Source organism: Callithrix jacchus, chromosome 2, assembly GCF_049354715.1.
Source record: "Callithrix jacchus isolate 240 chromosome 2, calJac240_pri, whole genome shotgun sequence".
NCBI classification, from domain to species: Eukaryota; Metazoa; Chordata; class Mammalia; order Primates; family Cebidae; genus Callithrix; species Callithrix jacchus.
In genome coordinates, this window is record NC_133503.1 from 113,877,605 (window position 1) to 113,893,080 (window position 15,476).

At 38.7% G+C, this 15,476-nt stretch overlaps 1 protein-coding gene across 50 annotated transcripts in view; it reads right to left on the bottom strand.

Moving 5' to 3' along the window:
- Nucleotides 1-15,476, bottom strand: part of CAST (calpastatin) — a 115,586-nt gene that overhangs the window by 39,151 nt on the left and 60,959 nt on the right. For 18 of the 50 annotated variants that reach the window (XM_078365130.1, XM_078365127.1, XM_078365131.1 and 15 more), the window contains 6 exons: nt 11,524-11,583; nt 6,723-6,764; nt 5,375-5,431; nt 5,074-5,130; nt 4,550-4,663; nt 3,370-3,450 (listed from right to left, as the gene is read on the bottom strand). In XM_078365130.1, the coding sequence (XP_078221256.1) occupies nt 3,370-3,450; nt 4,550-4,663; nt 5,074-5,130; nt 5,375-5,431; nt 6,723-6,764; nt 11,524-11,583 (411 nt within the window). Of the gene's footprint in view, nt 1-3,369; nt 3,451-4,549; nt 4,664-5,073; nt 5,131-5,374; nt 5,432-6,722; nt 6,765-7,387; nt 7,454-11,523; nt 11,584-15,476 lie in introns of all 50 variants that reach the window. The other 32 variants (XM_078365129.1, XM_035291175.3, XM_035291176.3 and 29 more) reach the window with 3 other exon arrangements.

Below are 15,476 nucleotides of genomic sequence, written 5' to 3' on the forward strand. Positions count from 1 at the left end.
TGTGTCCTTTGTTCGCCATGACCTCCGGAATCTCTTTTACTTTGGTCCCCACTGTATACACCCTGCACATTTCTGCCCTGTGCTGGTGGTCTCATCCAAAGTCATCCTCTAGGGCCAGGATCAAATGCTTTCAGAGACTGGCCAGAAACTAAATGGGTGAAGCTGTTGGGTTTAAGATAAAAGAGGACCATGTCCCATTTGAAGGAATCCAAATTCAGGCAACAAAGCACGGAAGAGCACAGGCTCTGACTGCCAAGGTTTGCGTGACAGTTGAGACAGGCATGGCTGCTTGAGGCTTCAGTAAGTCACGTCTCCTTGGAGATATTAGATAAATGAATCTATATGAAGTATGAAAACCACTGTTTGGCTCATGCTCAGCACTATGTAAGTACTTGCTATATAACTGTAAGTGCTAAATAAGTGACTGCTTATTATGACTGCAATGCTAGGAACACTGTGGAGGCCACGAGTGTCTGAGCCTGAGTCTGGATAATTGAAACTACTTCCATGATTCAGCCACTACTTATAGACATATTCACTCATGTTCTCTCCCCCACCTTCCTCCTCCTTCTCAATGTCTCTCTTCCCCTCCCTCTATCCCCATTATCTTTCTATTCCATCCACTTTTTCTCTTCCACTCCCTTCCTCCTACTTCATTCTTTTCAATTAGAAAATAATATTTTAATTGTCTTTCTATACATATTTCTTTGGACACTTCAAACACTTAAATTTAGCCTGTCCAAAATCAGAAACATCCCTTTTCTTCCTCAATTCCTCAGACATCTGTACTCCTGTCGATGGTACCCAGGAGACTTAGAGACTGCCCTGCAAGGTGCCAAGCTCACAACTGAAAAAGGCACTCATTCTCAGGTGCCAACTCTGCACTTGCACAAGCATGACAATGAGTGCCTGGGGGCCTCCTTTCCCTTACTGTGTGGCTACCAACCTTGTTCCATCAGACTCAGAAGCACCAAGTTATCTTAGATTTTACTTTGTCTTTGCCCACTTCAGTCAATCATTTCCTAAAACCTGAAGATTTCTGCTCTGCAATTCATCTTGTATAACTCCCCACTTTCTTATTCTATGGCAGCTGTAATTTAGGCTAAAATATGACTCACCAGGACTACTGAAACAGTACCTGACCCCTGACCAGTTTTCCACCTTCCTATCTCTACTCTATCCCATCCACCTACTGCTGTCCCTTAATCCTTCTTTAGCTCTGATTTGGTCACATCACTCCATCTGTTCTCTCAGGTTCTCAGTGGCTACCCGCTGTCAGCTGAATCACTACGTGTTCAAACTCACCTCAGCATTCTCCACAGCAGTGCTCAACCGGTCTTTCTGGTCTTACAGTCCCACCACTCACCTCCTCTGTGCCTCACACACACGGGAATGTACTTTGTGCCTAGAACACATCTTAGACTTTTCAACACCTTGATGCATTTGCAAGCCTGCAATCCCAGCTATCCTTCCACACCTAACTGAACTTTGATCTACTCTCTCAAAGCCCTTGCGGATTCCCTGAATTAGACAGAATCCCTTCTTTCCTCACTAAATAACGCCCTGTGGGGGCCTTTCTTAATCTGCGTGAATTACAGCCCCAGGTCTTTTCCCCTCCCCTTAGACAGGCTGGCCTTTAGCTACTGCATCCTGCAGAATCAACCATGGTACTTTAAACATGCTATGTACTAAAATAAGAAGTCATTCAATCCTATTTAATAAGAGACGAATCAGAAGCAACATAAAGTAAAATGACTTGCCACAAGTTCTTGCACAAGTCAATGCACAGCAGAATTCCACATAAGCCTCTCCTAATTTTATTGCTCAGTTTTCACTTATAACACTAATTTACATTTAGTTCAAAACTGAAAATTCTGATTTAAAAATCTATGGCTGGACACGATGGCTCACACCTGTAATCCCAGCACTTTGGGAGGCTGAGGTGGGGAGATCATAAGGTCAAGAGATAGAGACCATCCTGGCCAACATAGTGAAATTCCATCTCTACTAAAAATACAAAAATTAGATGGGCGTGGTAACATGTGCCTGTAGTCCCAGCTACTTGGTCCCAGCTACTTGGGAGGCTGAGGCAGGAGAACTGCTTGAACCCAGGAGGAAGAGATTTCAGTGAGCTGAGATCACGCCACTGCACTCCAGCCTGGCGACAGAGCACTCCATCTCAAAAAACATATACATATGTATGTATATTTTAGTGGCCCTAATCCCCTGCCTTAAATCTATCCATTTTCAAACTGAAAACATTGATTACATTTAAAAATCTATCTTAACGTATCTAATCCTCTGTCTTAAATGTATCCACTTTCAAACCACTTCATCTAAGTGTTCCTCGATGGCACAAGAGAGTGATGTGTATTACTGGGTTGAGGCTGTGAGTCTCAAGGTAGTATACAAGTGATCTGTTGCAAGAAGAAACAATTTGAAGTTTGACATTTTCATTTAAAAGTTTTTGTAAATATCGCCTTTGCTCCATAGGGGACCTGTATTAAATTGGATAAAATAATGTGCCTTTTCTCCCAAAATCCCAGGGGGAAAAAAATGATGTTTCAGGGAGATGTCCCATACTTTTACCCTAGAAATCACTTACTCTATGACGTTCTTTACCTTTTGGCCTGTAGCAGGATACCAGTCCCATTTACAGAAGCCAAAGTATAAATAAATTTATCCTACTTTAAAGTTTTTCATTTTCATCTTCTCAGTGTTCTTTCAGTTGCTTACTTGTGGCTTCAAATTGATCACATGCTCTCCAAACTGATTACTAATTCTATATTGCTATGGGTAGAAAAGGTAGATAACTTCTCATCTTATATTTCTGGGCCGGTATCTGAAGCAGCTCTTCAAAAAAAAATCTAAGGAAGGTGTGTCCACAATCAGCCAGCTCAATACATCTACTTGATCCTGAGAGGGCTTGAAATATTTTCCTTAAAAACTTCTCATGTCCATTCATGTTGATGTCATGGTTGTGATACGCTAGTTTCAAGATAGCTGGTGTCAACACTGAAAGCTGAAAAAGCCTATTCAAATGCTCAAGGACATTTTATTTGCTTTATTTCATATCTATACATTTAGAGGGCAGGGTCTGAGCCAACCCACATTTCAATGTCCTTGGTATTGATATCAGTACCTTATATATGGCACGTGCTCAGTAAGCATTTATTGAATATACAAATTTAAAAATCATTTTTGGTATATTGTTCACTCTAGATCCCTTAAATGCACGCTCTTCACAAAATTTTACATATAAACAGTGCTCAGTTTTGCCAAATGATAGGTTAACTGAGCATATGTTTCTTATAAAAGAAACTTGAGAAGCACAGAGGCCCACGTTTCTGTCTGCTTGTATGCGCTCACCTTGTCACCCAGCTTGTCAGATGCTGCAGCCACACCAGCAACACTCTCTCCACCAGCAGAAATCATATCTTGTGGTTTCGTCTAAGACAGTGAGGATAAAAGGTTGACAGAACAAGTATGTCTGCATGGCTATTATCAAGTTCATCAGTTTCAAATGTCACTAACATATGCCAGTTCACCCTCATGGACACCATGATAAGGGAATGTTTACTTGCTTTTATTGTACGTGGTACAGTGCTAGGCACCAGGTAAAAGTGGACTCGAGCCTAAATTGTACGTTCAGGTAACATGAGTAGGTCAGTCAGGCTAGATAGGGACTGTGGTAACTGTACTGGTGTACACATACCAGGTGTAATGGCTCTAGTCAATTGCTGCCATGTGAGTCCACTGTGGTTAGATAGTCTGATTTTTCAAGAGAAGTTCAAACTTGGGATGTTACGTGAAATACTCTAATTTTAATTGATGGCAATTTATTAAAATATTTTTAACAACATTGTAAGCCAAATAAAATACATATATGGCATTTAACTGGCAGATCACAAATTTGTGATCTCTGGTATAAAATATATTGTGAAGCAGGCCTCATTATTATCTTCTAAGTGCTCTCAATGAAAAAGTATTTATTTTTATTTATTTTATTTTTTTTGAAAAGTACTGCTTGTAAATGTTAATTCTTCTAAAAGCTGACTGCTATTAACCACATAATTATGAAAGCAATTTCTGATTTTTGGCTCTGTAAGTTCAGCTCTTCTACAACAAGACCCTAAAAATGCTTTAGGACTTCCATTTAAAGAACCAGATAAAATTCAGGGCAAATATGTTCCCCAGCCCAGGTGTGTTGGGGTTAGGGAGGGGAGGGTTCCAGTAGACAGCCTCAATCCACAGCTGCCTGGCTGGGAGATACCAGAGCCTACAGTCACAGCTGGTCATTGCTGGGCAGTGGGAGAAGGATGAAGAGCACATCCCCTAGACCAATTTCAGCTTTCTAAGGCCATCCATACACCCAAGTTTCTATAAGGCTATATGCAAAACCAACAAAATAATAATACCAAATCACTACAGTACAAAATATATTTAGCACAGCCCCACAGATTTAACTACACATCTCAGTGTGAATAGGGGAACTGTATCTTATTACCTAGTTGATGTTAATGTTTTCCTATCAATCTGCTTCATTTACCTTTGGTTCTGTTGATTTCTCTGACGGCTGCTGCTCAGCTGATCTGGAAACTGCTTTTTTATTGTGAGCATCCTTACTTCCTGTATCTGATGCCGGCTTGGGTAGGCTTTTTGGCTGAAAGTACATACACAGGTGCCCACACACATATAAAGACATTGTTAAGAAGATGGTAGTCCTAAACATAATATTGATAGTTTTCTCTATAGAATAAAAATTGTTCATAACAGCTGTGCTGTCTGTGGTTCTAAATTATGTGAATGTGAATTAGTGTGATGTACGTGCAACAATTTCATTTTAGGTACAAAATTTGCAATAGTGCAAATCCTTCCCCTAAAATTCAGCAAGAATTGTATACATAAATAAATTGTAAACACTGCTATTGCCACATGATGGCACCATTTTAGCTGAAAAAACTAATATCCAACTCTCCACTGTAGGGATTAGTTTTGAATGATGAACGATTTTAATTACATTCCACCAGAAAATGTTGCCTTATAATATAAGTCTTCATGATAATCATTTACCTCTGTGTGTTCTTTCGGCTTTCCTTCTTGGGATTTTTTCTCATGAACCACAGATAGCTGTCAATTTCAAAGGATTAAACTTGATTACATTGGAATCCAATGTTTTAATTCAGCAACATTCAGCAAGAATCATAAAATAAATTGTAAACACTGCTATTGCCACATGATGGCACCATTTTAGCTGAAAACACTAAGATCCAACTCTCCACTGTAGGGATTACTTTTGAATGATGAACAATGTTAATTACATCCCACCAGAAGATGTTGCCTTATAATGTAAGTCCTCATGATAATCACTTACCTCTGTGTGTTCTTTCGGCTTTCCTTCTTGGGATTTTTTCTCATGAACCACAGACAGCTGTCAATTTCAAAAGACTAAATTTGATTACATTGGAATCCAATGTTTTAATACTTTTAAACAAGAACAAGAACAAAATTCCAACTAAAACATTCTGCCTTTTTAAGGAAATACCCACTTAGGCCCATTCTTTAAGGTCACAGAAGTAGACATGTGCTCTCAGGTCAACAGTAACCCTGTCAGCAGTCTCTGGAAATGGTGATTATCAGAATAATGAAAAATTTAGTATTTCATCCAAATAATATTTTGAAATACATGTATAGCTCTAAATTGCTGGTTGTTTTTCACAATTTGCACAGATAACGCATGATCCATGTGACTAATGAGTCTGTTGACAGGTGATCCCATTCTAGAAAACGTATTTTTAAAAATCTCCTTTCAAAGGATTTACAAAGATTTTTTCTTTGCTAGTAAAGAAGATCTTATCACCAGAAACCCAATTTTCTCAAGATTCAGTAGATAATCAAAAGTATTTGAAGTGGAACAGAAGACAACTTCCACTTAGATGCTGAATTCTTCACTCTTGAGTACTCTATGTTCTACCATCCTCAGGGGCCACCAGGAGGCCTTCCACAAAATCAGACAAGCCTCACCTTTCACCTTTTATATCTTTTTCCATTCCTTCACCTGTGCTTGAAGTACCTGGGCTCAAATATCTGTGCTTTTCCACAGGAAGCCTTGTGGTCTTGTCTTAGTACTTGCTTAAGGGCTTGACAAAATAAAATGCAGCACCTTATTAAAGAGAAACATTTGTGCTGCCATACACATCCTGGGGTTCCCCTCCCCAACAGAAGCTATCCTCCTGACTGATAACTAGCTCCATCAACTGAGATAAGACTGTCATAATAAACACAGCCCATTTCTTAGGAAAGATTCTCATCCCTGTCACCTAGATGCTGAGTTCAGCAGACGCATTGTTCTTGATGCCGAATTGGAATTGGAATTGGATATTCACTACCCTTTGCCTTTTTTCCTTTGCTCCTCTTGCTTTTTTCTTTTTGAAAACAATCCCTATACATAAAACAAAAAACTAGAATTGAACAAAATACTTCTGAAATACAGTTTTCATCTACAAAAGATTGAACATTCTTTTTAACAATATATGGACTTAAGGTTATGAATATTTTATATATTCTACGTGTACACAGCCATTCAAAAGGGAAGTCCAAAATTAAATAAATTAGCCAGCAACCCCCTTTACCATTCACAGCAGTTCCAAGATAGGAAGTCAGTTATTCATTATTATTTTAAAAAATCCAAATAACTCACTAGCAGACTTAAAATCATTTACCTTGGTTGATTGCGACTTCTTTTCGGGTTCTGTTTTTACAGCCTAAATTGAGAGAAAAGGAAAAAAAGAAAGAATGAAAAGAAAGACAGACATAGTTTTACAAAGATTATCATAGGTTTTCTTCAACTGAAGAAACTCAAAAGAGATTTTTTGATGTAATTATAAACTTTATCAGTTAAGTTTGTTGCATTTTGCTTGAAATTGCAACTCTTCAGAGAAAATTAAGCATACTAGTTAATATTCTGCTCTTACTATTCAGGGAGCAGTTGATGTCTTCTTGCTATGTATATCAAAGATATGTAAAGATTTGTTACTATTTACATTGTAGCTAATACATGTGCAACAGAAAATAAAAACCCTCACCACAAAGCCAAGGGCACTGTGCTTCTATGCCACTAACAAGATGTTTTTATCAGTCAAATACTCATCACAGATTCTGGCTGACAGTGTAACACAATGGGATGGTGACAGAATTGAGGGCACAGAAAGCAGTGAAAATTATTTTTAGTGCCAGACTGTGGCTGATGAGCAGCTAAGCCTACAGAAAGTCCATGATGGGATTTGAGCGTTAACAGAAGACTGTGAATTGCAGTTATTAGCACATGCTGAGCGGGTGATGTAACCATTAGTAAATAGTGATGCCCTAGTATAATGAACAACATCACCTGTTTTTTATGTTTTTTCTTGTTAGGAGGATGTGGTCCTTCCATCTGTTGGCTGATTGGAATGGCCTAATATAAGAGCACAGCCCCAGGTATAATTTTATTTTATCTGTCAGTCAAATAAGTAACATGTATAAAAAGGGTTAAAATGATTATACCAAGATTCATTCTACTCCTTTATTGCATCTACCTGATGCATATGTGTATAACTCCAAGAAGTTGTAAGCACTTACATTCTAAGGTCCTGAGAAAATATTTCAGTTTGTGTTTACGTTTTTTCAGTGAAGGTTTTTTTCAGCGAAGGTTTCCATTAATAAAATTAATTTCTCATTGCTTTCCTTTCCCTATGTAAAGACTACGTGAATATAATTTTTTCCTATGTACCCAAAATTTGGTTTATGATCAAGTAGTAACAGATGTAATTGAAAGTTTTATGACATTCTGTCAAGATAATCCTAAAAATATTATAATTATTTAGTGCATGGATTTTTACTGAGCACAGCATAGCCCTGTATGCAGATATCTAATTTAAAGTTTCTAGAAATGCTTCTAAAGAACTGGTTGTAATTTAGCATCTTTAGCATGATATTTTACAGTTTTATCCAACTAAACATTACTTGTGCTAAAACTAAAACAAAAACGAAAACAAAAAAAAACGTAAGTACATGCATGCATTCTCAGTATAGGCAAGATATAAAATCAGGAATAAAACTTGATTAAACATTTCATGGACTTTTCAAAGTCAGAGATTACAAACTAGGGTCTAATGCTTCCTGCTTTTTCTTTCCTTTTTGTCTGCTTTGTGGTATCAGCACAAACTTCTGTTTTTTTGTTGTTGTTGTTTTATTTTTAATTTGAAGAGGCTAAAGTCAAATACCTTCTTAATTTATCATGTCTTCTACTTCAGCAATGAAGAGACATACTTTCCTCAAATAATGGCCCCTTGCTATGCCAACACACTATTTTGGGAAGAAAACAAAGCTTATGATTGAAGTGTTTTTAAAGAAAATTTTAAATTGGATCCTTTCATACTACATCCTCATTAATGAGTTTCTATTTATGGTACTATCCTTTCAGTTTATGCAAATAAAATTTATTAAATGACTAACAAGGAAAATAAGCCAGCTGGTAGTAGAGTGGTTTGAATCTATTAATAGCTTCCAATTTGTAATTTGGCAATCAAGATTTTGCATGGGAGAACTCTACCCTACAATTAAGAATGTATGCTCACAGACACTGGCAGCTTATAGTGCAATGTACATTTATATCACTAATGACTAAATTTATTCTTGTAGTGGTTGTGCTGAACATAATAATGATGACCATAATGACTAATGTGTATCAATCACCTCTCATGTGTCAACTCACTTTAACTTCATAATGATCCTATGAGACAAGTATGTTATACCCATTTCAGAGATGAGAAATTGAGGTTAGACATCCATGATGGACCTGAGGTTGTGTGTTCCAGTCACCACACTGCACTGCCTCTCCAGCCTTGGCCAACAGACAACTCCATCTGGACACTTGCTATAGGACAGGCATTGTCCAATATACATTATGTTTCCTTACACAGTCTTTTGAGATAGGTACTATTATCACCTTCTTCAAAACTGTACTGATACAGGAACCAAAGCAAAAAGAGATTGCCCAATATCACAGCTGATGTGGAACCAATTTCCAGGGAAAGAGACTTGAGGCCAAAAGCGGTCCCTAGTCAGCCACTGGGGACACTTCATTATGTGCATCTTATTTTTGTCTCTCCCTCTCTTCTCCCTCCTACTTTTGTCCAGTTTGACAGGACTGCCAAGAATTCTCATGATTAATTCTCAGAGAAGGGTGAAGAGTTTGCTGACATTTGTTCTAGATAACAGGGCATGCTTGAAATAAACATTGGTCCTTGAGCTGAGGCACAGGGGATTAGAATCAGGCAACAGGATGAAAAAGAACCGAAAGAATAAAAAGGAAATCCTGTGTTTCTGCCTCTCTTTCCTATCTCTCATTGGTTTTCATGCTTTCTAAATGCAATGAGTTTGTTTGTTTATTTTTGAGACAGGGTCTTGCTCTGTCACCCAGGCTGGAGTACAGTGGTACAGTCACAGCTCAATGCAGCCTTGATCTCATGGGCTCAAGCCATCCTCCTGCCTCAGCCTCCCAAGTAGCTGAGACTACAAAAGTGCACCACCACACCTGAGTAATTTTTTGTAGACACAGGATCTCGCTATGTTGCCCAGGCTGGTCTCAAACTCCTGGGCTCAAGTGATCCTCCTGCCTTGACCTCCCAAAATGCTGGGATTATAGGTGTGAGCCACTGCGCCTGGCCTTAATGAGAATTTTTATTTTGTAGACGCTTCTGGTATATTTTTTAATTAAGGTTTTTAATTTTAGGCTGGACACAGTGGCTCATGCCTGTAATGCCAGCACTTTGGGAGGCTAAGATGCAAGGACTGCTTGAGTCCAGGAGTTTGAGGTCAGCCTGGGCAACATAGCAGGACCCTGTCTCTACAGAAAAATAAAACTACTAGCCAGGCATAGTGGTGTGCCCCTGCAGTTCCAGCTACTCAGGAGGCTGAGGTGGGAGGATCACTTGCACCCAGGAGGTCAAGGTTGCAGCAAGCTATGATCATTCTGCTGTACTCCAGACTGGGTGACAGAGTGAGACCCTGACTCAAGAAAAAAAAAAAAGATTTTTAATTTTTTAAGATAGACATAATCTATTAGATTAATTATTGATTAGAGATTAATCAGAGATTAGAGATTATATAATGTATATTTTGAAAGCAATTTAGAAATCAATGTAAATTGAAATACTAAATTTAAAAAAACAATAATTTTAGATTACAATTTTAAATGAATGCTAAATGACATTTATAAGAACTTAGATGTAGATAGTGTGTTTCTAGATATTTGTAATGTTTTTTGAAGATGATTCAAGATGAGGCCATATGATCCTTTGAAAGTACTAAGTTATAGTGCCACACTACCTGGGATAGGAAACTCTAGGGAGAGCAAGGTGATATGAAAACAAAAGTAGATTGGTAACTTTAAACAAGGGCAATGTAATAATAATGGAGTTGGGGTAGCTCTTAAAGGCATTAAAAAAAATTGGCACACAAAAATTAGTTGAGAGAATTTTGAAAACGCTCCCTCTTTAATTCCCTCCCCTGAAATATTCCCAAGAGACAGAGCTTGAGATACAGTAACTTAGGGAGAAGGTTTAAAAGTCAGCTTCAGCCAGCTCTTCAGAACAAAGTGAACAATCCCATTAGAGAAAATTTTTTATTCTGAAATTCAAAAAAATAATTTTAAGAATAAATCCTAAATAGAGCTCAAGAAAGGTTTGTCAATAAAATGGTACCCCACAAGACTCAAATATCAGAAAAAAATAGAAAACTAAGGAAGGCATCTGAACTAACCAGTATGTTTTTATGTTTATTTAGTATAATCTTTCATTTTTATATTTATTTTTAAATGACCAGAATAATAAGACCATTTTAGCAAGAAATTAATAATTTATGTTCTCATTTCAATGTAGAGTAATGGAGAGAAACAATGTCAACTAAAAAACTCAATCAAATCTAGGATCAAAACAAAAACAAAACTGGCCATAGGCATGGTGGCTCACTCCTATAATCCCAGCACTTTGGGTGGCCCAAGTGGAAGGATCGCTTCAGCCCAGGAATTTGAGACCAACTTGGGCAACTTAGTGAGACTCTGTCTCTACAAATAAACAACAACAATAACAAAATAATAAGCTGGACATGGTGGTGTGCCTCTGTATTTCCCAGGTACTTAAGAGGCCAAGATGGAAGGATAACTTGAGTCCAGGAGGTTGAGGCTGCAGTGAGCGTAATCACTCCAGCCTGGGTGACAGAGCAAGACCTTGTCTCAAAACAAAACGAAACAACTCTAGCTGGCTCCACTTTTATAGATAATCTAAAACCATGGAGCTGATGTTTGACATAAGCATTGAAAGGAAAGCTGAGTTTTCTAAGACCCCCATCAATTAGGAAGAAAATGTTTACTTCCATAATTAAAACTTCCTAGCACACAGAGCTTATTGTCAACAATTAACCTACATTTGTTTTGCTTTGCAGCACAATCAACTTAAATTAGCATTCACTCGGTTTTCTTCATACCTTGGTTTCCGTGGGATTCATACTGGAAGACTTGCTGGTTGCACCAGAGGAAGCTGACACCTAGAAAGGAAAGAAAGAAATAGAAAGTTTGATTCCCTTTAACCTGCAATCTACATGGTCCTTCAGCTCCTCTTAATCATACTGCCCTTGTCTCTTCATCTTGGTTTTACCCAGTTTAGAGCACAAAAATCTAGTAGGAGGTGGTGTCCAGCAGTGAAAGCCTTTGTAACCAGATCAAATAGTTTAAAAATTTGGGTCTGCTATTTACTAAACAATCTCAAGTAAGATACTTAAATTTTATTATCTTCAGTTTCCCAGCCTCAATTTTTCTTTGGTAGTTAACAACTACCTTGAAAGTTTAATAAGAATTACTCCCTGACATATAATGGCTGCTCAGTAAATATTATTATAATTACTGTTTATGTGATTTTCAGAAAAAAACATGGATTTTGCAACTCAACAAAATTTTGTTCAAACCCCGGCTCTGTCAATTGCAAGCTCTGTGACTCTGAGCCTTAGTTTTCCAGGTCCATATACAAATAAAGCCCAATAACATCTACTTGCAAGGTTGTATTTGAGATGATGTGCACAAAATGTCTGGCAAATTGTAGATGCTCATTAAATTGCCAGTGCGTTATTCCTAATACATAAGAAAGAAGGAACGAGGACAAAACTCCTGGAAATAGACTTGGGTGGATGTGAACCATCCTTTCAGTGACATGTAAGAAAGAGAAGGTGGAGACAAGGTTGCAGAGGGAATTCTGCTGTGTTATTCATCTCATCTAGGCTCTTCTTTAGAAGGCAAGAGGTGATGAATAGTAACTGAAGTATTCAAAAAACACCCTTCTTTGGATGCTTGCAGTGGTGGAGCCAGCCCTGTGATCCAGTCATCTAAGTACTGGGATGTGCCTGTGGATGCATGCATGGTTTGGAGTACTATTCAAGTACTTAACTTGTATTACACTGGTTAATATTAAACAGATAATTATCATCTTTGCAAACTCCTACCCAGACTCATTGGAAGCTCCTTTACATTTAAGTCTATTAGGTTTTAGAGCCCAGGGATTCCATCTGACATGAGCTTCCTTCTTAAGTAACTGTCAGTAAAACAGCTGCTACCCTGCCAACAATACCCAGGGAAGCCTATAAGATGGACCTCACTCTGTCTCCAATGCGTGGCCCAAAGCCAATTCAAAGGCTGAGTCACAGGGCAGCATGAGCACATCCCTGCTTCTCCCTTACCTTCCCCCATCCCCAATACACTACCACTCAAGGTGATTGTATGAAACCCACTATAGCCTATGGCCCATGAACAAAATCACTTCCCCACAAACCTCAGTTAATGTAGAACACACTGATGCTTGTAGTTAAACTATCATAATTTACATATAGAAATCCAAAGTGTTAGTATACTTATGTTTAAAAAATAATCATATAAACATAACTATTCCTGAGAACCCTTAGGCACCAACTGGACACTCTCTTCCACCCAAATACACACACACACACACACACACACACACACACACACACAATCAAGCCCCGGTCACTGTAGCAGGGCACAGAATGGCCTCTCTCACATTCTTTTTGGTATTGAAAACTGGAAGATAAACCAAGATAGATTTTCCCTCTGTCAAATTAATGAAAAAATATATGAATATCCACTTTTTTCCTTGAAAATATTTTTTAAACGTTATGGGGAATAATGTCCGCATATTTATATAATTCTATCCTTCTGCAAGTAGAATTGGTTGTACAAATTTCCATCCAAACTCAGGAAATTCTACTTTGCTGCATTCCATTCCTTTAATAATTCCCCTCAACCATGCAACACCAACATAGAAACTAAACACTCTGTATGAAAGGGCTTCTGAACCTAAAAATCTTTAGGTAGACATTAACTTATTTTCCACACATCCAAATGTATTAAATCATTCCTAAAATCACACAGCCTTGAATTGTCTAGCCTGCCTTTTTACTTTATTAAACAATATCTTGAAGTGATCCTCAAATTCCAGAAAGGAAATAACTTTCAAAGGACCCCCATCAACAGTAAAATCTCTACATAGAATAGCTATAAATCAGCAATGGAGCAGGGTTTAGTGGGAATTCAGACCAAGGAGCAGGCCCCTGTTGGCAGCACAGATTCCTGCCCTCACTAAGACACTAACCATTTTAAAATTGAAATATGAAAGCTGCTTCATGGGAGTTAGAAATGGTGAATATGCCCACCCCATTATTAACCCATTCGACTCCGGCTTATTGCAGCTTGTTCAGTTTTTATTCTCTCTGTAAAGACAAGCAACTTTCAATATTTGTAATCTCTGGTGAAGGACTGAATATGCTTTCATTTTATATTCTTTTGTATTGTTTGAATTTCCTATCATTGATGCAGATAACGTTTATAATAAAAAATTGTGAAGAGTTAATCCATAGATTTTCAAAGAGAAAGCACCTTAGTGATAAGGTTTAATACAAGCTTTAATACACAGGTTTTAAACAGATGGGAAAAAATGGAATCCCATGTTCAAGATTTTACCAGAGTTAATTGGCTCCCCAAGTATTTATTCAGAATACTGTCTGTGCCAGGTACTGTGTCAGGTGCTGGGGACACAGTAGTGAAACCAAGAGGCAAATCCCTGTCCTTATGAAATCTATAGCTTAGTCAAAGATGGCAATAGTAAAATAATCACTCCAACAATTATTTGCTACAAAGGAAAGTCATAGTGTTCCATAAGAATGTAGATGAGGGAACCATAGCTAGTTCAGTGGATAGTTGAGACAGGCAGTTCTGAGAATGTGGCCAGTTATGCAGTAACTGGAGGATAAGGAGGCATCGCTCAGGCTGGAAAGGAGCATTCTGCACGAGGACCCTCTGAGCTGTGTATGCCAGGCATGGGAGCTTGGCCATCTGACTTCTAACCCAGTGTTGCTCTACTGCAGTGCCTGCCACTTGGCTGGTCCTGCTAACATCAACAGGCTGCCAATTTTAAAGCACAACCATCAATGCTTGTATACACCAAAATTAATTCTCTAAAGAATTAATACTGTAAATCCAACTTAAGTGCTGCTATCAAAATACTTCCCCTCCCAAATGGCCCATGTAACTGTCTTAATATCCTGAATATTAGTAATCATTTATAAACTCGAATTAAGGCACAAATCAGAGTAACAAGAAGCAGAGAAAAATGCCTTAATAGAAATCATTCTCCACCCACCCACCTATTCAACAATTATTATTTAAAAAGCAATGTACAGATGGGTGCAATGGCTCACACCTGTAATCCCAGCACTTTGGGAGGCTGAGATAGGAGGACTGTTTGAGTTGAGAAGTTGGGAGACCAGTCTGGACAATATAGTGTGACCTTGTCTCTACAAAAAATTTAAGAATTAGCTGAGTGTGGTGGCATGCACCTATAGTCCCAGCCACTTGGGAGGCTGAGGTGAGAAGCTTGCTTAACTCTCTTGTGAGACTGGATGAGAGTGGGTAGGGTTGTAAGCTCCTCAGCAGGTCCTGGCAAGTGAGCCAGGGTGGGAGGATAAGACCTTCTGTTGAAGGGGGTGGGGGGGCTCCTAGAATGCGTGCCAGTCCATTGTACCACTACATCTAGCTGATGGAACAGTCATTCCCTCAGCTCCTTACTTTGTCTACCACACATTAGAGTCCCTTCACGTCTTCCTGGCCTCTTGCCAGGCACTTGCCACTGGATTACAGAAGTCCTCTCTGCCTCCCCTCCAGCCATTCAGCCTCACGGTAACCTCCCTTGACCCCAGCTGGCTTGACTCAACTTGTGCAGAGTGAGGCATCGGACGTGTCAGATCTCTTTCTCCTCACACCAGACTTTGCTTCCGTTCTCCACCCCATCACGGGCAGCATTCCCATATCCTCCCACCTGCAACACTACTTGCCCTTCACACACCTGAACCTGCCTTTGTTTGTTGAGGGTTACTAA